The sequence below is a fragment of the Xiphophorus couchianus genome, chromosome 7, assembly GCF_001444195.1.
Source record: "Xiphophorus couchianus chromosome 7, X_couchianus-1.0, whole genome shotgun sequence".
Taxonomy (NCBI): domain Eukaryota; kingdom Metazoa; phylum Chordata; class Actinopteri; order Cyprinodontiformes; family Poeciliidae; genus Xiphophorus; species Xiphophorus couchianus.
In genome coordinates, this window is record NC_040234.1 from 21,936,214 (window position 1) to 21,959,898 (window position 23,685).

General features: G+C 40.1%; 1 protein-coding gene and 1 long non-coding RNA gene across 4 annotated transcripts in view; one reads left to right on the forward strand and one right to left on the reverse strand.

The window, feature by feature from the left end:
* LOC114147841 (3-oxoacyl-[acyl-carrier-protein] reductase FabG) overlaps positions 1-14,798 on the forward strand; it is a 38,266-nt gene extending 23,468 nt beyond the window's left edge. For all 3 annotated transcript variants that reach the window (XM_028022527.1, XM_028022529.1, XM_028022528.1), the window contains exons 9-11: positions 3,781-3,853; positions 13,000-13,117; positions 14,386-14,798. In XM_028022527.1, coding sequence (XP_027878328.1) covers positions 3,781-3,853; positions 13,000-13,117; positions 14,386-14,581 — 387 coding nt within the window. In that variant the 3' untranslated portion in view covers positions 14,582-14,798. The remainder of the gene's footprint in view (positions 1-3,780; positions 3,854-12,999; positions 13,118-14,385) is intronic.
* LOC114147859 (uncharacterized) lies at positions 2,009-21,459 on the reverse strand. The gene is made up of 3 exons (XR_003596148.1): positions 21,359-21,459; positions 7,432-7,435; positions 2,009-2,023 (listed from the first exon to the last, which is right to left on the reverse strand). It is a non-coding gene; the product is annotated as an uncharacterized LOC114147859 (long non-coding RNA).
* Between the last annotated feature and the right edge of the window lie 2,226 nt (positions 21,460-23,685).

Consider the following 23,685-nt stretch of genomic DNA (forward strand, 5'->3'; position numbering starts at 1 on the left):
GACTGCTACTAGCTCCAGCAGCAATTATATGTAGAAACCACAACGAGCATGTGCGGCCATCCAGTTATCCGAAGAAAGCTGACTCATTTGATGTCTCTTGTTGTCGCATGTGCTGAACTGACAGCTCCTCTAAATGTCGTGGTTCTCTTTAATGCGCATGCCCGTGTACTCACTGCGTGTATGCCACTCTGATATGAGTTCGAGCTGACAGACAACGAGGGAAAGGAGGAAGGGAAGTTGTCAGGATGAGTGACGCGGCAGACTGTGAACAATATGGGAAGCGGGACGCTTGCGAAGTTTGGATCGCTGTGCAGGTGCGAAAGCTGACTAGAAGAGGCAGAGTTGACACGGGAGACTGGGAAATATGCGGGCGTGGGATGATCTGCCAGCTGCGGTGAGACGATGGATTTGGAGAGAGTCAGTGAGCAGCTTCAGACAATGACCAGAACCACTACTTGGCCCCAAAACACTGGCGCGTTGACGGGCGCGCCCTTAGCCTTCTGAGACAGGTGCGACATTAACTTAACATTTAAAGAAAAATGGTGCTGCGTTTGAGAAACCAGAAGGCAGCTTGGATTGGAAGGCAGAATGTGCGCAAGACACAAACTGAGTCAGTTGTGGATGCCTGACGGAATTTAGAGCAATTTAAAGAGATGGAGGGAAGAGAGGGCTGGGGCGGAGAATACCAAATGAAGCTGGCAAAAGAGCAACTGCCATTAGAAAGGCGGAGCCGGTGAAATTTAGATCAGCTTAAAACTCTGCGAACCTCACAAACTGAGCTAATCAAGACCCTAAAGATGTTAAGACTGACCAGCCACAGGAGGGCAGATACTCTAACCTTGACATCATGTAAACAGAAGATGAACGAGTCAGGAGCAGGTACGTCTTACCTATACAACGCCCCACGGGTGCGGCAAGGTTGCTGGTTGATGAGGCTGAAAATCCAGCTGCAAGATGAGACACGTGGAAGTGAGCGTGGCAGTCTGATGGCGGCATTCTCCTGGAGGTAAGCTGGGAGAGACAATCTGGTCGAAGGAGCGAGTCCACGACGAGAGCAGAGGAGGGCCGATGAGCATCAGTGGTGGGAAGAAAAGGACGGTGGATCATGGAGGGGGCTGGCGCTCGGCAGCAGAGCCGGTGAGCCGCAGCAACAATGGTGAGCCGGAGCAGGGAATTGGGCGGAGGACAGAGGACGCCCGCAACTTGAAGGAGAAGATGGAAGACTTCCAGGTTTGTCACTGCTGATGGAGGCCAAAGGAAGGCATGATGGGCATAGGGAGATCAGTGAGGGGTAGCTGAAAATCAACATGAGCACGGCCGGCGGCCGAGGGATCTGAGCCATGAAAGAAGGGAAGGACAATCGAAGGGTCCTTCTGCGGGCTGGACCAGGGACGGAAGAACCGGGATCGCTGATGGAGAGGACCACCACCCCTTCCGTGTTTTAGTTAAAAAACTGAAAACAGCAGATCATATTCGGAGAGATGTAAAACTGAAGACGCCTGCTACGTTTAGTGTTAAGGAAAAGTATTGTTTTTGTTGTAGCACCTGTCACTAAAGTGTCAATGTTTGATATTTTGAGGTGTGAACACATTATTTACTTTGTTAAACAACATTACATCACGTTCCATTATAATTACTGTTATTTTTTTATTCTTTGCCATTTTAACAAAAATAGTAAAAGATTATTAAGGCACCTAAAAAGGCATGCTTTATTAGCCTAATGTCAGTATATATACACTGAGATGTAATTTAAAACATAGTGAAATTAAGAATTTAAAGTAAGCGTTAGGTACATTTTAAGTTAATTTTAAAAATTCTATTTTGAGCATATATCTTTAAAACATATATAACATACAGTACAGACCAAAAGTTTGAACACATTGTTGTGTCCAAACGTTTGGTCTGTACTGTATATTTTAAAGATATTTAAAATATCTTAACTATACACTTGAGCAAGTGTATATTTACATTTGAGAAAATACATATTTTGTTCACTTAAAGTATACTTTTATTTAATTTAATTCTTAAAAGTGGGTTTTGGTACAATTATATTAAAGTATGTTTAAAGTTATGTCAAAATTGGTACAAGCATGCTTTTAGTATACTTCATATATATTTATAGATAGTACACTTAATACTTAGAACACTTAAAATGTACTTACACAAATGTAAGCATATTTGAAATATACTAAAGTTTTTTTTTCACTAGGGCACAATAGACATGGGCCAGTTATCAAGCTATATGGAGGTTGTAAAACGTTAGGGCTTCAAAATCATTAAAAATGTATAAGGTATAAACATTCAGAGAAAGTGTTGACTGGAAGTTTCTTTAGACTGTCTGAAGCATAGAGTAATACACCGGTGCCCCTCGTCAACGCGGAGTAAATATTCTTTTACTCTGGGTTATCACACATAAGTCTGTACAACATCAGAAATCAAAGATGAAAATAGATTGTATCAGCATTAGGATTGTCATGAGCTGTGGTGGTGGAAGCGGTGAGGGAAACGCAGCAGACCCAGATGAGATGGATGATGGAAGTTTAATGATGAAAATAGGCTCAAATAAATTCCAAAGGTCCAAGAAACCTGGCAGCACAGTTAAGCGGAAGGCTAGGGCTCAGCACTGGTAGCAACAGGCTACACGCATGGACAAGAACATATTGACAAGGACCCGAAAAGGATGCAGACACACAGGTGACATTAAATACACAGAGGTTAATCACAGAAACGAAACACATCTGGGAATGATCAAGGGGAGACAGTACGGCTCAGGGACACAGAAAACTCAGAAATAAATACACAGAAAAACACAGATCATGACAAGGATTGAGCAATGTGGAATTAATTTTATCACAAACTTTTGTGGTACAATCGTGCTAAGGATAAAAGTGACAGTACTCCTCTTTTCTTTTGTTTTTAGGTAACTGTGTAGCATGACACAGTTATAGCCCCACAAACACAAATACTGCTCTAGAAAAACATTCCAATTTGTAATATGCATCTTTAGGATGCCAGCCACATAAGAAGTGATTTGGATCACTAACATTTTTACATTTATTAATATTTAATGATTACCTTGTATATGATGGTGCATTAGGTCCAGTGTACTGTAGAAAAAGACGGAAGAATAAATTTCCATCAAAAAAACATTAATCTCAGAAATCCTATTGAAAAAATATTTGGAAATTTCCAAAAGCCTGAAATTTCCGACTTTATGAGCTCTGAAAATTTCCAAATTTTTTCTAGGAAGTTTAAGAGATTAATATATAAATTTCTGATTTTTTTCTCTCTCAAAGTTTCAACTTGAAGCTCAGAAATTTCCTAATTTATTTGAGAAAATTTCGGAGATTTTTGGCGAAAATGTACTCCTTTTTTCTTCTATCTACAGCGGCCCTACTTCCCTGTTGTACCTATGGAAAAAAAAAGTGTGGAGAAAATAGCAAAAAATCTAGACAAAAACACATTTTGGGACATTTTAAACCTTGTTAAGTGGAATTTATTGTGATGGCAATATATCAAAACTTATCACAATGAGACATTTATTACAATAAAAGCCCACGTCTAATAAACATGCTCACATATTTCATCTTTACTTATAAACTTTTAGCTTTGAAAGTTAAAACCCACAGCTGCATATCTAAATGCACAACTTCCAAATCCTCAGCTCTCCTTGGGCACATCCGATACGCTCCTATCTCCGGTGATCAACTACACGTTTTCCAGCCTCTCAGTGCGGTCTGTAGTAATAACATGTCTCTTCCCTCTGAATCCTCACCTTAGGTGGCTGGTCGAGTGATGTTAAAGCAAGGATACGGAAAGATTATTAACACAGCTTCCATGGCCAGTATAATAGGTGAGTAATGATTGCATTCTCCTCTCTTTCTCTCTGCAGCTCCTCAATGTCAGCATTTAATCTCTTGATTTGACGTGAGCCATTGGGCCAAGAAAAGGAGGGGAAAAAGGGAAAGGTGTACACTTCAAACTCAGTAGAAAGGAGGTATTTGTTGCAGGTTTTTTTAGTATTATTATTTACAAGGTTTTTGTCGCTAACAAGATTAGGCAGCTTTCACTTAAATTCAGTCGCTCCATTGAGATCCAAAGGCATATACCGTCGCTTCCAGCGAAAAGCACAAAGTGTCGTGATTGCATTTCTCCGAGGCACTTTTGCATCATTGCAAACATCCCCTCTCTCTGGAGCCTTGCAGCGGATGAGGAAGACAATCTGAGGTCCAACTTGGGAGGGGAGGGCTCCTGTGCAGAGGCAAAAAAAAAAGAAACGCCAATACGAGCCCTGCGGGCCTTGCATGAGCAGCGTAAGATACTTTGAGAGTTTTGGTGAGGGCCTAGCAAAAGTCACGCCTGGTGCAACAGTTCATTGGCAGTTAAAATTAAAGGTTAAAGGATTGGCCCCGTAAAATGGTGTGCCATATGGGTCCCCCCTCCTTCACTTCCTCTACCAGTCCCGATTTGCAGGAGGCAATCTGTAATACATGAGCATGCTGGTAAATAGAGGCTGCTTTAAGAAAATGATCAATTGCCCGCATTATGTCCAGCCCTTCAGGAATTCACTTTATCGCTCCAGACATCTGTTATAATATTGTCATAATGTGTAATCAGATGGGAGCCGAATGAACCGAGTGGAAGCTGGAAATGCAGCCGTAAACGTCCAATTAAAATGCACAATGACAGCTTTTTGTCCATCTGCTTCAACAAAGGGTGTGTATGTGTGTGTGTGTGTGTGTGTGTGTGAGGGGTGGTCGTGCGTGTGTGCCCTGGTATCACCACACTTGCACACTTTCTGACCATCACAGTTTTATTCTTCCTTTCCTCAGTCATGATGTATCTCAGTCATGATGTATCTAATGTGATGCACAATTATTTGCCCCTTTAAAGACTTCTGCTTTTTATATGCTTCAAAAAATGTTTTAATATCAAGCAAAGTAAAGGGGAAAATGTTTTTAGATAATGATTTCAAATAATAAGAGGAAAAAAAGACCAAACCAAACTGACCCAGTGTGAAGATACAATAGAATGAAGATACAATGACAACATGAAGTAGGTGAAAGTGTCTTGGAAAGCGACACGTTGTGCCCTGATGTACTACACAACTCCCTTCGATTCTCATCTCCCTTCAGTTCTCTGTCTGGAATTTCTCCCATTGAGCTGAATTGCTCCAGTGGAATTTCAAGGTGTTCTACTAATTTTCTGCGCTGTTTTGGAATTGCAGCATGCTTGTAATTGAAGCAATGGTAGCAGAGGAAGTGAATGAAGTTATTCAATTCGTTCAGTTCCATATATTAGAGTTCTCTTTAACAGCCGCATTGTTCGGCTTTAACTTCTCTTTTCTCAGTGGGGTATGTGCTGTTGTTTACAGCACAGAACTGGTAAGCTTCATATTGCAGCCTACTTCATGGTCGAATATGTCACGGCCAAATGTCAACTGTAGACCCTTGGCTATTGAGAACAAGGTGTAGAACATTGGGCTAGTTTTTACCAGGCTAGCCCTGATCTAAAAGAATTAAAAAACAAAAACAGATTAGAAGCAGAATCATTGATATCTATCAGTCTGGAAAGGTTCTTTTTTAAGCTTTGGGACAAACAGAGAGAGATACTTTTTTTAAAAAAGAAAACATACAACAGTAATAGATATTCTCATGGGTGGCTGGTATACAAAAATTACTCCAGGACAGCATTGTTTGATGAGTCCAGTAGATTACAAAAGAATGAAAGGTCTCATTTGCTGCATAAAAGGTCAGAGTTAATGATTGAGCAATAAGATAGAGGAAATGGGCAAAAATGTCAAGCACTGATGACATCCAAACCACTGTTGACCAGCACAAACATAAAGGTCCAGCTCACATTTACCAGAAAGCATCTTGGTGACACCCAAGAGTTGTGTAAAGAAATATTCTGTAGACTGTTGATTCAAAGGTAGAACTTTACATACTGCCTGTCAAACATGGTGCTGGAAGAGTGGTAGTGTGCACATGACATGCTGCATCTGGGTTTTAAAGGTTTACTGTGATCAAATGAATGAATGACTGATACAAAGCACAAAAGCAAGTCCTCTTCTGAAAAAAAACTAAATGTAGGTTTTGGAATGGTCTTGTAAAAGTCTTGATTTAGATTTGACTGCAAAGGCTGCAGCGTTACTTCAAACAGACTGTTCATGCTTAATTCTTCTCCACCAACGTGGCTGAATTCAGTCCAATTCAGTTATTGCTACCAAGGGTGGAACAGCTAGTTTGAAGTGTCCATGCATCCTTAAGAAACCTTAAATTCATGTATCTAAAATTATGGACTTAAAATGTTACATTCATATAAGAAATTTAAGTTGGCCTTAAATACATTGATCACATGTTCTTAATTTTAAGGCAGGACTATGTAATCTCGCCTAACATTTCCGTAGACATCTTGCATTCTGTGAGGCAGTTGAGGTTATCTATAACTATCTGCTGATATGCCTTTGCTAACTAGTTAACCAGCTTTGTTGAGCTGGTTAACTCAACAAAGTTAAATTTGGGTTAAGTGCAAATTTATTGCCAGTTGGCTGGGCAACGTTCATTTTTACCACTCATTCACTATGTTGCCAACCCATACAAGACTAGGTGCATTCTGAAAGTCTAAAAATACTTTTGCCATTATATAGGTTGTAAATTTCATTCATAATGCTCTTAAAAAGATCTTTAAAAGTCTTAAATTAAACTAGTAAAACCTTCAGAAAGCCTATAGTTAATGGGCTTGTTAGCAATCAGTTTCCTCCATAAGGCCTATTTCGTTTGGTTTTTTCACCCACATTAAACTTTCACATTAAAACTGTCATGATTTGAGTTTTTCCTGTGTGTTTTATTTTAAGTTTCTGTGTCTTCCGAGTCTCCGTGTTGTCCTGTCTTCCCCTTGATTGTTTCCAGGTGTGTCTCGTTCCCTGATTACCTCCTGTGTATTTAATGCCACCTGTGTTTGTGTGTCAGTGTCGGGTCCTTGTTGAATGTGTCGTTCCAGTCTGTCTTGCTGTCCATTCGTTTACCAGCAGCTACTAGTGTTGAGCTCATCTGTGCTGGCTGGGATTATTGGACTTTGTATTCCTGGAAACTTCATTAAAATCATCATTTCACTTCCTAAACCTGGGTCCTCTGTGTCAGCCTCACCACTCACACTGCACTTTCTTGACATAAGGACCCGACCACAAGTAACTACGGTGAGGCACGCAAAAGAGAAGGAAATTATATCGACAACATGGACTTGGTACGTTGGGAGAAACTAACATCTACAATGAAGGACTATAGAGACTGTAGCGAAACCATATTTCGGGTATAGACGTCTCGGGGTCGCCATCAGGCTACTCCTGGTGCTGGAGGACTGGTCCGCCCAACTCAGCAGCAGTTGGGGGTTGGTGGAGCTGCAGCAGGAGGCAGAGTGGGAACACCAGACAGCTCTAGCTGTCATGGCTGGCAACCCTCTGCCTCCTAAGCCGGACTTCCGCTCCATCATCTCTGGAACCTGCCACACCTCTCGCCGACACTGCTTCTCTTGTCTTTGCCCCTGTAAGTGACTTCTCTGCCCCCGTTAGCTGGTCTTCTGCCCAGTTAGTGGCTTATCTGCCCCAGTTAGTGGGTTTTCTGCCTCTTCCTGTGGTCCTCCTGATCCCTCTCCCTGTGGTCCCTCGCTGCCCCCCAGTGACTCCTCGCTGCCCCCCAGTGACTCTTCGTTGCCCCCAGTGACTTCTCGTTGCCCCACAGTGACTCCTCGCCGCCCCCTAGTGCCCCCAGTGCTCCCTTAGAGTCTCATTCCCCTAGTGCTCCCTTTAAGTCTCCGCCTCCTAGTGCTCCCTCTGAGTCTCCGCCTCCCAGTGCTCCCTCCAAGTCTCTGCCCCCAGTGACTCCTCGTTGTCCTCCAGAGATTCTTCGTTGCCCCCTAGTGCTCCCAGAGACTCCTTGTCACCCCCTAGTGGTCCGATAGCTCCCTCGTCGTCCGCAGGTGGTCCCAGAGCTCCCTCGTCACCTCCAGGTGGTCACAGAGCTCCATCGTCGCCTCCCAGAGGTCCCAGGGTTTCCTCATGGCCTCCAAAGGTCTGGCCCCTGCGCCGACATCACCTGCCGGACCCGCCTCCAGGGATCTGCTTCCTGTGTCGACGTCGCCTGCCGAACCTGCCTCCAGGGATCCACCTCCTGCACCGACGTCGCCCTCCGGACCTACCTCCAGGGAGCTGCCTCCAGGGAACCGCCGCCGTCGCCCGCTGGACCTCCACCGAGGGGTCCGCTGCCGCCCTTGGCCGGGGCTGCTCCGCCGACACCCGCCGGACCTCCCCGTGGGGTCCACTTTCTGTGCCACAGACTCCCTCTCATGACAGTCCACCTCCTGCGCCTCCGCCCACCCTGGTTGGGTTGTGTTTTGTTGATTTTGGACTCTGGCCCCCCATCCAGCGCCCCTCGACCCACCCCTGGTGTTTTTTTGTTTTTGGATTTGTCTGGGCGTCTGGAGCCAACCTTGAGGGTGGGTAGTGTCATGATTTGAGTTTTTCTGTGTTTTATTTTAAGTTTCTGTGTCTTCTGAGTCTCCGTGTTGTCCTGTCTTCCCCTTGATTGTTCCCAGGTGTGTCTCATTCCCTGATTACCTTTTATTTACCTACACAGGTGTTTAATGTCACCTGTGTGTCTGTGTCAGTGTCGGGTCCTTGTCAAATGTGTCGTTCCAGTCTGTCTTGCTGTCCATTCGTTTACCAGTAGCTACCAATGTTGAGCTCAGCTGTGCTGCTTGGGATTATTGGACTTTGCATTCTTAGAAACTTCATTATTTCACTTCCTAAAACTAGGTCCTCTGCGTCAGCCTCATCACTCACACCGCACTTTCCTGACAAAAGCATTTTTTTGTAATGTTGTATTTTTGCAATTCCTACATTATTTGTGTTCAATAGTAAAATTTGTTTGAGCACAAAACATTCATGCAACAAAAGCAAAAAAAAAAGAAATCTATTATTTTAAATTTCTACAGAATTTAGGCAATGTGTTGATCTTCATGATGGATTTGTGGCTCGCTAACTCTGACCTGCACAAATCGCCTCCATTTTAATACGCTCTACAACAGCAGCTTCATTCTGGGCAGATGAGTACATCATTTGAACTTCTTATCTGCTTGGAAGAATTCAAAATGTAAGCGTGCGCGATAAAGAGCGTGTTTTTACCCAGAAATGGATCAGTAAGTAGCTGGGTGAATGTTAAAGAGGGCTTTAGAGAACGCGCTGCCTTTGGCCTCCTTTTCCCTTCTTTGGGGGATTACTGTTCTTTAAGTCGGTGAAAAACATCAATGCACATTTATTTAAAGGATGAAGGCATTTTCTGAATGATATTTTGGAGCCGTATCATCAGGTCTTGAGCTAGGATTAGTGCTGTTAGGCATTGCGAGCTCTCTTTCCTGTCCTGATAAGTTGGATTTCTCCTTCAATATGCATGTAAGCTGTGGGCTCTGCTCTTTCTCGCCTGCTCCTCTCAGGTCCTTGCCCAGCCTCATCTGGCCCAACCCGAACCCGCTACTACTATTCCCTTCGACATTCCCCACGCAATACATCTCTTTTTTCATCATCCTTTCGTTTATTTCTTCATCGCTTCAAAATATTTTACTTCTAGCATGCACATTTTTTGATTGAATAATATAAGCTGAATGCTCCCAACCATTTATTTCCCAAGACGGGTTTCTTTTTTACCTCTCCACAGCTGGCTGGTATTTATCATCCCGGTCTCACACTGAAACCATTTGGCAGTCAGATCAGTGGGTGATGAGGTTAACTACTAAAGTTGTATGTAACTTGGAGCCTTCCTTGTGATGATTAATCAACCAGCAGAAAATGAGCTCCTGTCCCGGCATCCCATGCAGTGTGCAGCATCTGTGATGGTCAGGGCAAACAAATGGCTCCCCACTTTTGTTGCTGAGGACATAGAATAACTGGGCATTATGAGCAATTAATTTTACATGACTTCATCCACAGAGTTACCATCAACAAATGAAAAAACTTTTCATGTAATGCCCAGAAGCACCAGCATGCTGTTGGCTCTCTTTAGAAAAATATTTAAGTCTACAAAAGATTTGAAAATCAACTGTTTTTGTGTTTTGTAAATCATTGTAAATCTCAATGTGTGTCATGAAGAGCCTTCGTATATTCAAAATTAACCTGGAAATAAAGAAACTCAGTCCAGACTCATTAAAAAAACTGTGAAGCTAGTTTAGCGCTAGTTGAAAGCTATGATGCATATGTTAGATTTAGTGTTGTTAGCAACTGAAAGTTAGCCAGTACTGCAGCTGAAAGCTAAAATCTAGAAATACATGGGACCGCCACTAAGAACATATTTAACTCCCTGGTTTGCACACCAAAAATGTCTTACAAAAGTGAACAAAAGTATAAATGCCCCATGTGACATCTAAGAGTTTTATGAACATTTGGGTTATGCAATATTTAGAGAAACTCAAAATATATTTTCAGTAATTACTGATCTTCATATCGGCATTGATAACATTGTGGTATGGCCATTTGTAGCGGCTTAACAGTCATTTGAACATGATAGAGGTCAGGTTGAGGAATTTGATTTTGACCAAGTTGGCTTCTCATACAGTACGTGGCTATGGACAGTCTGACCCTAACCCAAACCCCTTCCCTGTGATGCATCTGTTGTGCAGACCAATAGTCTCATCAACTGTGTGTGTTGCTGGTCTTAGCTGACCCCAGAGATGGACGAGCCAGATGTGGTGATCTTGTACTGGAGTGGTCACACGTGGCCGACGAGAATGAGGTCGATTTGCAGTGTTGGAAACAAACTCTTAAATGCCCTATGGTCCGATAATGGACATTGAGCCATACAGCTACTGCTCTGGTGAACATCCCTACATCCAACATGCCAATGGCATGCTCCCACAGAACCTGCGACATCTGAGGCATTATGACTTGTGACAAAATTTGACATTTTGGGGTGGCCTTTTATTGTCCCCAGTCCAAGGATTGTCCAGCTGTTGCTCATATTGTTATTTTGTCCCACTGGACATGCACTGAGTAAAAAAACAATTTACTGTGTAATGCTCACTGACAGAAAGTTAAATAAAAAATTATACACAAATCAAGAGAAATATTACTTTTGTACAACAAAATGTCAGCAAATGCTCATTTAGAGTTGTTAACTCCATATGGCAACAATATTTGACATGGAGCATTTATATTTTATAATGTATACATTAATATGTGTAGTAGAAACAAGAAGAAAAAGCTAATATCTAGTTTTCTCTCAAGTTGGCCAAATCTCAGGCATAGGTAACAATTTAATTTCCTGCTGAAGTAAGATGTACTTGTTGCTTATGAAGTGAAAAATAATTTCACCCACATATTTGGCACTGACACCATCTTTGAATAAATGCTGGGATCAAACAAATCTTCCGCTTTGTCTGGTTTCCAAATTTCAATTTACCATAGTCTAACACAGTTGTGGCGATTAGCATACCTATCAATGGGGGAATGTGCTAACATTAGTATAATATTAGAATCCCATTCTCTTTAAAAAAATATATATTAAGTTGTGTTGGTATTTGTCGTGTTGGATTAGAGCTAAAGATTATGCTGAACAAAGTGTTCTCTTAGCAATCGAATAAGACTTTATCAATGGTGTACTTAAGAACAGAAAATAATGGAGGACCCAGTTAAACAACTCCAGATTTTTTCACTTTAAAACCCCCCCAAAAAACAATGTGTTGTTTGAGTGATTCCAAACAAACTAACCAAGCTGCTCCAGAAAGTGGCAACAATGTTTCTCTTTTGTACTGCAAAAGGGGCTAAGCTCGGTCCTGGCTTCAAAGCCGGATTGAGCGTTTTTGCATTGGCCTGGTCCCACCCTGGAACAGCAAGAGCTGTGGTTCCAATCAGGATGGCCAGACAGGGCTGGTTTGGGGTTAGCTGTTGATTGGTTGCTTGTTGATTGGTGCATGGCTGGGGGAGCAGGACAGAGACGAGTTTTGAATCTCTAGGTCAGAGGAGCACTAGAGTTTCTCGATGTCCTGTCATATTCTTATCCATAACCTTTTAAATGATAATAATGATATTTATTTGCATTTTCTTTTCTTTTCAGTTAAAATAATATTAAACAAGCTGAACAGAGGATCCTCATTGTGCCATCACACATCAAGCAGATAAATATATGTGGAAAAAACAAACTCTGCCTGTGGTCCCAATTAACTGCATATGAATAATAAAATTATTTATTATAATTGCACCTAAATTATGAGATATTCATCTGTGATACACTGAATATACAGTATATGTCAATATGATTTATCAACATGAGGTTGATAAATCAGCGCTTTGTGCTACACTGGGACTAAAGCGTCACTTCTCCAACTGAGCCGATCAGAAGTCAGCAACACTCTGAACAAGGTCTTGTTTCCGCATCTGCTTCGCTTCAGCGAGGGAAATCATACAAGCCGCAGCAGTAGTTCAGCAGGACCAAACATGAGTCCAGCTCAGAGAGAACACTCAGATGAGATTTTCTTTTTTTTTAGTTAAACACAAAGCTGAGGTGAGTATTTCCCTCAGCTTCCTCACTGACAAGTGCGTACAAAATCAGCTAGACGTGACAACCAAGAGTGAAAATATTCTAGGTTCTCTGGGGAGATCTCCTCGGCAAGTTTAGCAGGAATTTGATTAACATGACGGTCTTGTCCACCTTCATAGTCATGCTGTGTGCAACCTGCAAGAAAATACCTGATGTAGTTAAAGGGGTCTTTGCAAGTTGTTTTGAGATTTTAATGTGATTTAAACAGATTTCAGATTCTAGAAAACGCTCACTGACCAAAACAAACAAAACCTATTTTATTCATCAAGTCACTCAAGTTTTATTATAACCTTTGATTAGACATTCATTGGGCTTGATGGCTGGAATTGGCTATAAATTAACTCAATTAAAAAAAAAATTCCCAGTCTTTCCTTGTAAAGACTTAATTTTATAAACATTTCTTTCCTCTCTGCAGTGCCCCATCCTCAGAAGCAGATTTCCTATAACACATCCAAAGCTGGAGTCGTCAAACTGACCCAGACTTTGGGAACTGAATGGATTGACAGAGGAGTGTGTGTCAACTGCATTTCACCGTGAGTGTTTGCCACTCTTCACCTCACATACTTGTTCACCTTGTTTGATTGTCATGAAGAATTGGGTGGTTAAAAAAAAGCTGTGATTAGTGTTTTTGCTATCAGAGGACAAAGCTCTGCTTTGAGAGCGATGCGCTAATTTACGCCCTCGAACAACACGTCGCTGCTTAATTAGACGAGGTCTTGAGGGATGAGTCGACTGAGAGCTTGCTCTAATTTTTCTGCTCAAAGCAGCTGCAACAATGGAAACTTGTTTGAATAAAAAAACAGCAGAACACAGTTTTCTGACTTCTTCATCTGTGTGTTAAAATATGAGAGCGGAAGCCCCTGCTTCCGTTGACCCTAACCGGAGCATCCTCAGCCCAAATCCGTCCGACCGCTCTGGGCAAACCAGGCCCAGAACACTTGGCTTTATTTATCATTGGCTTGTTTGCTAATTTTAATTTGCAGAGAAGCAATTCTGTCTCTCTAATCCAATTCTCCCCACGCTCTCCACCCTTTTGCGAATAGGGTGTCTCAATGGCCCGCTGATTTCTTTGAAGTGATGGTTGGTAAATATGCATAAAAAAGGAAGGGGTGTGAGGGGCAATTAGCGTTCGTGAGGCAGACTGGAGCCTGGTTCTATTGCCAACTTTTTTAGCCGCAGCGGTGATAAGCTGCATTATCTAGAAAATTGGCTGAGGGAAAACAGCACCTCTGATTGCCAGGAGAGGTTCCAGATAACAGGGCGGTTGAAGAGAAATATAATTGAGGTGGAATACGTTAACCAGGGGTGTCACACATAATCCTTGAAAGTGCTAATTTAACCATACGTTTGAATTCTATATCCATGGGTTGAAACAATGATTCAGTCATTGTCACATTAATTGTGCCGCTTGACATGTTTTTTCAGATGGAAGCTAACAACACACATTTTCTGGTAAATTTGTACCTAATTTTAGTTTCAAACTGAGAAATGTATGCCTAAGCATAAGTAAAAACGGATGCAAGCAACTTACTCCAGATTTACCTGTGGGCTCCTCAGTCAATAAAACACCCCCCCATACCTGCGGTAAATATCAATGGTGCCATGTCATCACACATTCTTTGTGGGATAATTGGTTTTATTTATATCGCCGAAGTGATGCCTCTGAAACAACACTGTCACTCCTGGCTCTGCGCTGTGATGCCTTCTGATTTCATTGTAGATTTTTTTTCCCTTTCCTTCCCCTCTCTCTCTGTTTCTCTCTCTATCTATCTATCCTTCTTTGGCTTTCTCTGTTTTTCAGGGGGATTGTTGACACCCCTCTCATCCACTCGGAGGATCTAAGGCCTCTGGTGCAGCGCTGGCTGTCAGATATTCCTGCTGGTAGACTGGCTCAAGTGACAGATCTGCAAGCTGCAGTGGTCTACTTGGCATCTGATGTCTCCGACTACATGACAGGGCATAACTTAGTCATAGAGGGTGGGCAAAGTCTGTGGTAGAGGCAGTACATTAAACTTTTTCCTCACTCTTTTAGAATTAAACTTGATATTTGGAGTTTTACAAGATGCTGCTTCTCTGTTTGTTGTCTTAAATGATACAACTGAACTTTTAACAGATGAAAATTGTTAGCATATTTTGTTACACTCAAATCCTTGTATTCTATCTTGATATATGTGAGACTGGTGTAAAAAAACAAATAAAAAATCTGGAAAGTGAGGCATGTTTGTATTTACCTAGACACTACTTAAAGGATTTAAGACAACCTCCAGCGAGGTTGACAGTTTCCATGTCAACCCCGCTGCTGTCTTTGGGTCATGTGTCTCGTGCGGTTTGAGCGTTTCAGTCCACCTCTCCCTCTGGCTTTTTCTTGCTACAAGTCAACCTACTCTTCACTCTGCAGGAAGTGGCGCTGTCGTTCACCTTCTTAATTGATCCATTAACTGTTTGTGAGCTGGGGAGAAAAAAACATCACTCAAAGGCAGGGTTAGGCGTGGACGCGACCCAGGCTGCTGCAATTATATGAAAAGTAGCCGCCAATTAGCACTCTTTGCGTTGTTGACACCATTGGTGTTTATGCACGTGACTTCAGGTTCCGGCTGGTAGTGACCGCTCTCTGATTTACATAATTGGGGGATTGGTCATTAATGGGAATAGCGTGTGAGAGGATCCCATTAAGATATGGAGTGTGATCTAATCTCACTCCACATCTCTTTGCTATTTATCTCCGGTTGGACTGGCAACGCTGGCAATTATTAGGATGCTTATCATTTTTTTCTTCTTTTTTTTCATTAAAACATATAACTTTGTCACAGCATGGGTGTGCAAGACTTTACAGAATTGGTTCACAGGAACAATTTGTCAAATCTGTGCTATTTTGTTGTTTCACCACTGAGCGGCAGTAGTAAGTTAGGCAGCTGCAGCACACAATGACAAAGTTATGAGGTGATCACATTATCTCCCCTCATATATACAGTAATCTACTTATCTATATGGATAGATAAGATTACCACAATATTGGGCAAATAAATATTAATATGAGGTTTCAAACTTCAGCTACATACAAAAAGTAAGTCAATATACGGAAATCCCATCTCATTATTGGGGAAGACAATAAACAGGGATTTTTTTTTGGAGGTGGTGGGGGGGGTCAGCAAATTTACAGTGAAATATAATGTAAAATATGGTTTAAAATGTGTTTAATATGTTCAAGTTGCAGGACCAAAAATAACTAGTAAGTGGTGATGCACATCAAATGTGTGTTTTTCTCAGGTCAGTAAACAAACTGCTGCGCACCATAGAAGTAAAACTAAAATTCAGATTTTGCAAAGATATAAGTTTAATTCAGTGTCACTAACCTAATCTCTGCTACACCTTTACAAAAACTTGAGGCTCTAAATAAAAACAAGCTCTCATGAATAATTCCACTTGATAAAATTCCTCTTAAATATGGATTTATTGTAGTGGCTCACAATACAATTTGTGTGTTATTTAAACTATAACATGTAAATTGTTGCTTTATTTTTAAACCTTGTTTTGTCCATGTCCAAAATTGCGGGGGAGGGACGGGACCCCCGCAACCAACCTGGGATTTCCGCCCATGCATGAAGTATAAACAATTGACTGGATGTAAACTAAATTATTGAAGAGTTATAAAGGTATGAAAAATGTGTATTTATTGGGTTTTAAAATCAGATTTGTTTTTGTTTTCTTTCAGGTCATGAAACTGCTTTGACATAAGTCAAATATAACCTCAAACACAAAATGCAGTTTTAATTTTTTTTATATATTTATAAAGGGGGATAAACATCGTATGTGAAAAAGTAATCGCCACTAAATGTAAAATCTGCTAATGCCACTTTGGCAGCAACTGCTACCATCAAGCAAAGCAAAATCATTGTAGTGGAATTTTGGTTGAATTTGCTTTAATTCAACCACATTGGAGTGTATTTAAGCATAAATATCCTGTTTGACCTAAAATTTTAACTGATTTTAGGTCAGGACTTTGACAGGACCACATCAAAATCTTTTTTAACCATTCAGAGGTGGATTTGTTTTGCATTATCACAAACTGATGTGTATTGGTTTGGCAGATACAAAACTTTTTTCTTTTGTTTACATTTTCTGATATCAAAATTAGTGTGATGATCTAAAACTTTATGACAAAAAAGCAAAATCAGAAGACCTGTTTTTATTCACAGCAATATACAGTATATTGAAATAGGAACCAAATTTTATGGAAAATCAAATTTTCTAAGATGACGGGCCACAGCCCAGAGGCTTATTAATGCAAGCACAATAAGTCATTAGCCTCCCATCAAACAAATGCAAAGCAGTCCCAAACTTTCAGATTACAATTATGTTTTTCACCCACAGTTATTTTTCCATTTAGACAAAGTGTCTAAACTGTTGTTTTGACGACATGTTTTGTACCACATTACCCCCTTTCATGGCCCCATCGGAGAGGTCCTTGTTTTGCTTTCTGACTGCCGCCAAAAGAGCCAGATTTGTAATTTGAGCAGCAACACACGATCTCTTGAATGCAGTAACCCGCTCCACGAGGTTTAAGTGATCTTCAATCCATTATTTATCACCTCCTTTCAATGCCATTATGCTGAAGAGTGGGGACCCTGTTGTAAAAGTGCTGTTGTGCTAAACAGATCGGCGGCGGCAAAAAAAAGGCCCTGGCTCTTCAGCTCAACTTTGATTAATGTTCCGCTCTGTCTTTGCACGAAATGTTTTACAACGGCGGCCGCAACAAGGTAGACCTGGATCGATGGCGTACAACATCACAGGGCTGTACGTGTCCAGGTGACCCAAGGGTTTATGGATGACATATTAACATTTGACAATACCAAGAGTTTATAGACGGATTAGCGCATTTTTTTATGAACCCACTCAGTAACTGTTTAAAGATTAAATGTTATCCTCTTATAAATTGAGCTGCACCATGCTGATGCTATCATTGGTGGTAAAACTGTGGTACAGCAAAAGAAGAAGAAAAATGTCAACATTTATCCTTGAAGGAGGATACAGAATGGAGTGAAACTCCAATTTTATGATGTAGGATTTTGACTATGAAATTGAAGGGATTTGAGTTTTTGTGTTTATTTTAGGTTTCTGTGTCTATTGCATCCCATGTTGTCCTGTCTACCCCTTGATTGTTCCCAGCTGTGTCTCGTTTCCCTGATTACCCTCTGTGTATTTAATCCCACCTGTGTTCCTTGTTCCTCGTCGGGTCCTCGTTTTGTCTTGTCGCATCTAGTCTTTTGTCAGATGTCTCTGGTTTATGGAAGCCCGTTTCCGCCAGTCTGTTAAAAAAAAAATATATATATATCTATATATATATCATTATAATGAGATAGTATCTCAAAATAATGAGATAATTATCTTGTAAGTAACAACACTTTAATGTAAAGTTGGCACTTTTAATGGAACTTTTAGAGCAACTTTGCATTCCAAATCACACTTCATGACATCAGTGATAGACATTCATAAAGACTCCTTCATGTTCATGACAGGTGTTATGTTTATGACAGTGTCATGTCAGTCTTATGCACACCTTGTCAAATAAAGCGTTACCTATGAAATTGATAATATTTAAGACTCCGTCAAATGATCACTGATGGGCTGGGGGAATAGTTTCTCTAAATCAACCAGGTCCACAAAAAACATCTAACAAGTCAGATATTATTTCAGTATGTCCTGTGTGATTGTAAAACTAAATTGCATGAGTTATAATTTGTTTCAATGGTCTACTTAAAAAGACTAATACATTTTAGTTTCTTTCAATGTATCTATTTCTATGGTCAATATATTGACCATAGATAGAAATAGATAGACCATTTCTATGGTCAATCTATGTCTTTAATAGACATAGATTCATAATGGGCGCCCTGGATTAAAGACACTTCTGTCTTTAATCTTATTCATTATTGCAAAATAGTAGCATCTTGTTCAAAACATCACTGAATACTGCCAACACTTTCAGGTTCTCCATTTTCTTAGATTACTTGTTCAGGGAAACGGTTGATATATGGACAGGAGTGTTACATGTACAAGCAGTGTTTTAATCATGTTATTACTAACAGATAACCATTTGTGACAGTTTTCCTAACAATATGCTATTGTTTGCAGTTATTAATTTGATAAGAGTACAAATGTTGTCATTACTCTTGACATATATTTCAGTGTTTTTCACTATTATTGCCAATCAATTTATTTACACTGCAACAGCAAATCATAAACATGTTGGGAACCGGGTTTTTGGTTTTCTTTATGCGGTTTTTCCTCTGTTCGCCTGCTGCTTCATCCTTTATCCAACCAGATGGGTGTTAGAGGTTGCACACCTGGAGGGTCGTGCCCGCTAACTCAGTCAGCGCACCTGTGACTCATCACCCAATCATCCTGGAGCCCAGTCGGCTTGCTCCTCTGTTCTCCTCCACGCCTGAACTTACCTGTCCGCCCTCCACCACAGCCTCCATGTCATCTACCCAGAATTCACTCAGTCAAGACCTCACTCTGGAACCTGGATCACCTTAAGGACACCCACAAAGATACCGAAACCACGAACCAACAGTTTCCCCTCTTCTGGGTGGAAGTAACCTGCAAATCAAGTAAGACCAGTCTAATTTCTCTTGAAGTTCCAGTTTTCTGATTACCTCAAACTCACCATCTTCCTTGCTGTTCTTCAGTGTGCAAATGACCTCATGTGCCTTCCCCCAAGGACCAGACCCTTTCACCAACATTTCCATATTGTTCAAATAAACTTTATCTGATTACCTGTTCTCCTTGTGGTGTTCTGCATGTGGGTTTAGAAACTGGAACTCATCATGACTGTACACTTTATTTATAATGTATTGTTCGTTATTACGCAATAGTCAGCCCCGCCCACTCCTCCCAACTCCTCTGGGTTGACTACTGTCCAGTTCTCTGTCTAACAGGTCCGGAATATCTCTAAGACCTGAGTCTTATCCTAAAGAAGGCCTATGAGAGATAATCTTTTTAAACTGGTGGCGAGAGAGGCCCGTCTAGCTCTAACTACCTTCGATCCAGAAGTTACAACCCTCTGCAGTTAAGGAACAATCAGCTGAGTAGCCCTCGCACCTGCATAGCTCCAATAACCACTTCTGTTAACGGTAGCCCTCTCTCTAAAATAACCTGCACTTGGAAATGGCTAGATTAGATTTAGTGACTTAGATTCAAGTCCCAGGGTCGTTATTTTTATACCCACTAAAGGAAAGTCCGAAGCCACCACATTACTAGAATCATGTACACTAATTTTACTTTAATTGGAGAAACTAAAATAATCAATGACTCAATTAATTTCGATGTCCACCAACCTCTACAGAATTTTAAAAGGTATATTTATTAAGCAAGCTTTAGCAGGGATAAGTGACATACAAATTAATTATTAGAGATTGCAGTACTAATTTAGAATAATAAAATCATCATAAACCAAACATATTATCCCAACTCCTTTCCCTGACCTGTGTCACTAATAAACTGAGTGAGGCTTTTGGGGAGCAGTTCAACTCATACCCAGATGGCAGTTGATCTTGGCAACAGAAGTCTTCAATTCCTTGGTCAGAGTCTTTGTCCTTGTGTGGTAAAATCCTCTTTAGAATAGAAGCAAAGCAGAACGGGTTACTATCCTTTGAACGCCCAATTCTTTATCCCTCCGGGACCTTTGTCTTTTCTCCAAGTCTGTTGCGGTGGGTTTGAGATCGTTGGGTTGAGGCAGAGTCGGCGGTAGAATCAGGAGCCAGGGCTGGGGGCTGATGGATCTTGTCCCTTTTTGGCGGCATGAAGTCTCAACTTCCCCATAGCTCCAAAGTGCTGTCCTCTGCTGATCTTTTCTCTGTGTCCTCCTGTTGACTCGTCTTCAGTGCCGCGGACTAAGAATAGTTTGTAAATTTTATCTGCCATTATTTATCTATAATCCATTCCCTAACATTCTTATATATTCTGTATAATCTGTGCATATAGCTCCCATATTTATATTTATACAAAATATCTATATCTCTTGCTATAACCCCTTATAGTCCATACATACATAGTCTTGTACATCTGTAAATAAATATTATATCTCGTAGAGCACTTCTGGATAGATGCAAACTACATCTCGTTGCTTGTACTTGTGACAGTGCAATGACAATAAAGTTGAATTCTATTCTATTCTATTCTATTCCTCTTTCTGCTGTCTTTTATACTATCTCAGCCCATTGTTGTGTATGGGGAGATGGTGTACGTGACTTCACGAACGTTCGATGAGTCTATGGAAAGTCCCAACCTTCCCCAACTGTCAGCCCCTGCGCAACTTACAGCGTTAAACATCATGTGAACTTCCTCTTTTTGCTAGCCATCTGGCGTCTTTCGCAATCGTACTCCTTGACACTCCCCAGCTCCCCCGCTCTACTCAGCTTGCCTATTGCAACACAGCCTGAGAACAGGCCCTCACCCATCACTTTAATTCCATCTTTTTAAATCGTCACACTTCTGTTAATTCATTATAAATTATTAACACAATCATCTTATCATTTACATTCATCATAATTTTGAGTATGATTTTAAACCAGCACAGTTCTGTAATCCATTATTAATTATCAAGTATGATTGTAAATCAACACATTTCTGCAATCCGTTATTAATTATCAACCATAATCATCATGTTTTTGTAACCATTACAGATCACGATACAAAGATACATTTCAGAAAATCTTTCAGTGTTTAATTGTGTACATATATATATATATATATATATTTATCTTTAAATATACTTAAATCAAACTGCAAGATTACTTTATTTCTCTCAGGCCTTTATGCTCTGTTTTCTGCGTGTACCTGGAAAGATCTCACAACCCTATGCCAGTTTTCACGACAGTATTTATTTTTGCATTCTGCCAACAAAGAACAATCCATTATTTTGACATTCCCAAAAAGAAATCACCAGTGCTTAAAAAAACTTTCCTTGTTGCATAGTGCACTCATTTGAAAAGCTAAGGGAATATACCAAGTTGTGCCCAGTAAAACAAAAAAGAAGACCCCTTTTATAACCTTTCACAAAAGAAATCCAATGTGCAAAAACAAAAAAAACAAAAACATTTCCTACAGTCATTTTCACTTTACCTCTTATGATTTATTGTGTCAGCTGACAATTAATTATGGCAAAACAAAAGTCAACTACATCTTGTTGTCTGGCATCCTGGCTTTCCAGAGACATTATTTTTGACTGTTCCCCTGACAGTTAACAGATCTGAAAATGCAGAACTTGTGCATGTGTGGTAGAATATCTCTACTTCTTACGATAAGATATTTGTTTGGCAACAATAACAAAGTAATTGACATTAAATGCTGCATATTTTATAACCCAAAAAATGACCTTGGAAAGAGCAAAAAAAAATAAAATGTTAAGTAGCCATATTTATTTTTCTCTGAGATAATGTGGACAATGTAAATTCTGTAATTATTACATTACAAATGACAACTTAAAAAAAGAGGCTTCATGTATAACTAAAATGTATGTAATCAACTGAAATTTATTAAAAGATTAAAGATTAAAGGTAGGTATTCAAAGCACTCCATTGCAACTCACATAAAAATAGTTTTGAACAGTTTGTGCTCTATGATTTATCCAACTTTAACATTAAATATGTAAAAGTCCAAATGTCATTCATACGTGACAACACCCCATGGCTTACAAATACTTAATACAACACTTAATACAAAATGTTTGTATTAAGTACAAACAATTTGTACTTAATACAAACATAAGTATTAACAACACAGTTTTTTGCAGCAAAAATCATTACAGATTTGCTTCTTATATCAAACAACATCGATAGTATATATTTTTAGAAGAGTAGTGCTAAGAAGCTTTGTTGAGTTTCGATAACCTACCTTCAAACAAACCCACAGCTGTGCTGCATAAACCAGCATATTTCTATTTTTCTCTTTGACTTTAGAGCATTCTTCTTTCCAGTTGTTTCAGATTGCTCTTCTTTTTCCATACCACAGCCATCATCATGAGCAGTTATTTTACCCGAAAACATGTTTTTTTATTTAATTTTAAAATATTTTCTTTGAGAGTGTCACCAAATTATTCTTATTTTTAAGTTGAAAGCACTATTTGAAAGCATGAAAATGAACTTTTGTCTTTTCCTAAATTTTGAATGCTTGAGTCCTGTGAAACCCAACTTATCTTTCTCTCCAAAAGTCTAAAAATCATCCACTGTCCTCTTTTCTTCTCTCTTGAGACAAATCACATCTGCATGTCTGCTGTCAACTTATTTCTTTATTTAGCAATTCTTTAGACTTATCAGTCAAAATTGGAAGTGAGGGTTTTTAAAGACTGCTGGTCCACAAGAAAAGTGTAATTGGTGCATACCTCATTTTTCAAATGTTTCATGTTAAATCCAAAACTTTAATGTGATTTATTGGGATTTTAAGTAACAATATAACAAAAAGTAACAAATGAACATGTGGTGAGATGCTTTTCTTCAACAGATGGTTAGACCTTATGGGAGGAGCCAAGTTCCGGACAGCCAAAGGTACAGTGAACGCTGTTCTATTGTTCTTCAAGAGAATAACAATAAGCATAATCCAAATGAGAATCTGTAAGAAGATGTTCCCAGATGGAATTATGAATATGAATTTTTGCACTGCATCACCTTTTGCAAGTTGATTGCAATGCTAAGCATCATTGCAATCAACTGTCGGCAAAACTAATTTAACAACAAAGTATTTAAAATGAACTGCTGTAGAATTATCAGAGATTTGAGTGTTTTTTATGAGCCACCACTCCCAGATGCACGTTGGAAAATGAAATGTAACTAATTTTTGACACTACCTTGATTAGCAATTGAAATTAATAACAATAACTGCGTTTCCATTCACCAAATAATTGCAGAACTTGACATTACGAAAATAAATTGAAATATCAATTTCGAAAAAACAATTTTTTTTGATGAAAGGTTTTGTCTGTGTCAAAATTGGTTTATTTCGGACTTCCGGTGTCATGGCGAACAGTGTGGCAGCATAGAAAAGAGGTCCTGCGTCGCTAGATATAAAACCCCCACTAATCCAAGGTTTAGCGCGTTAAAAGTTA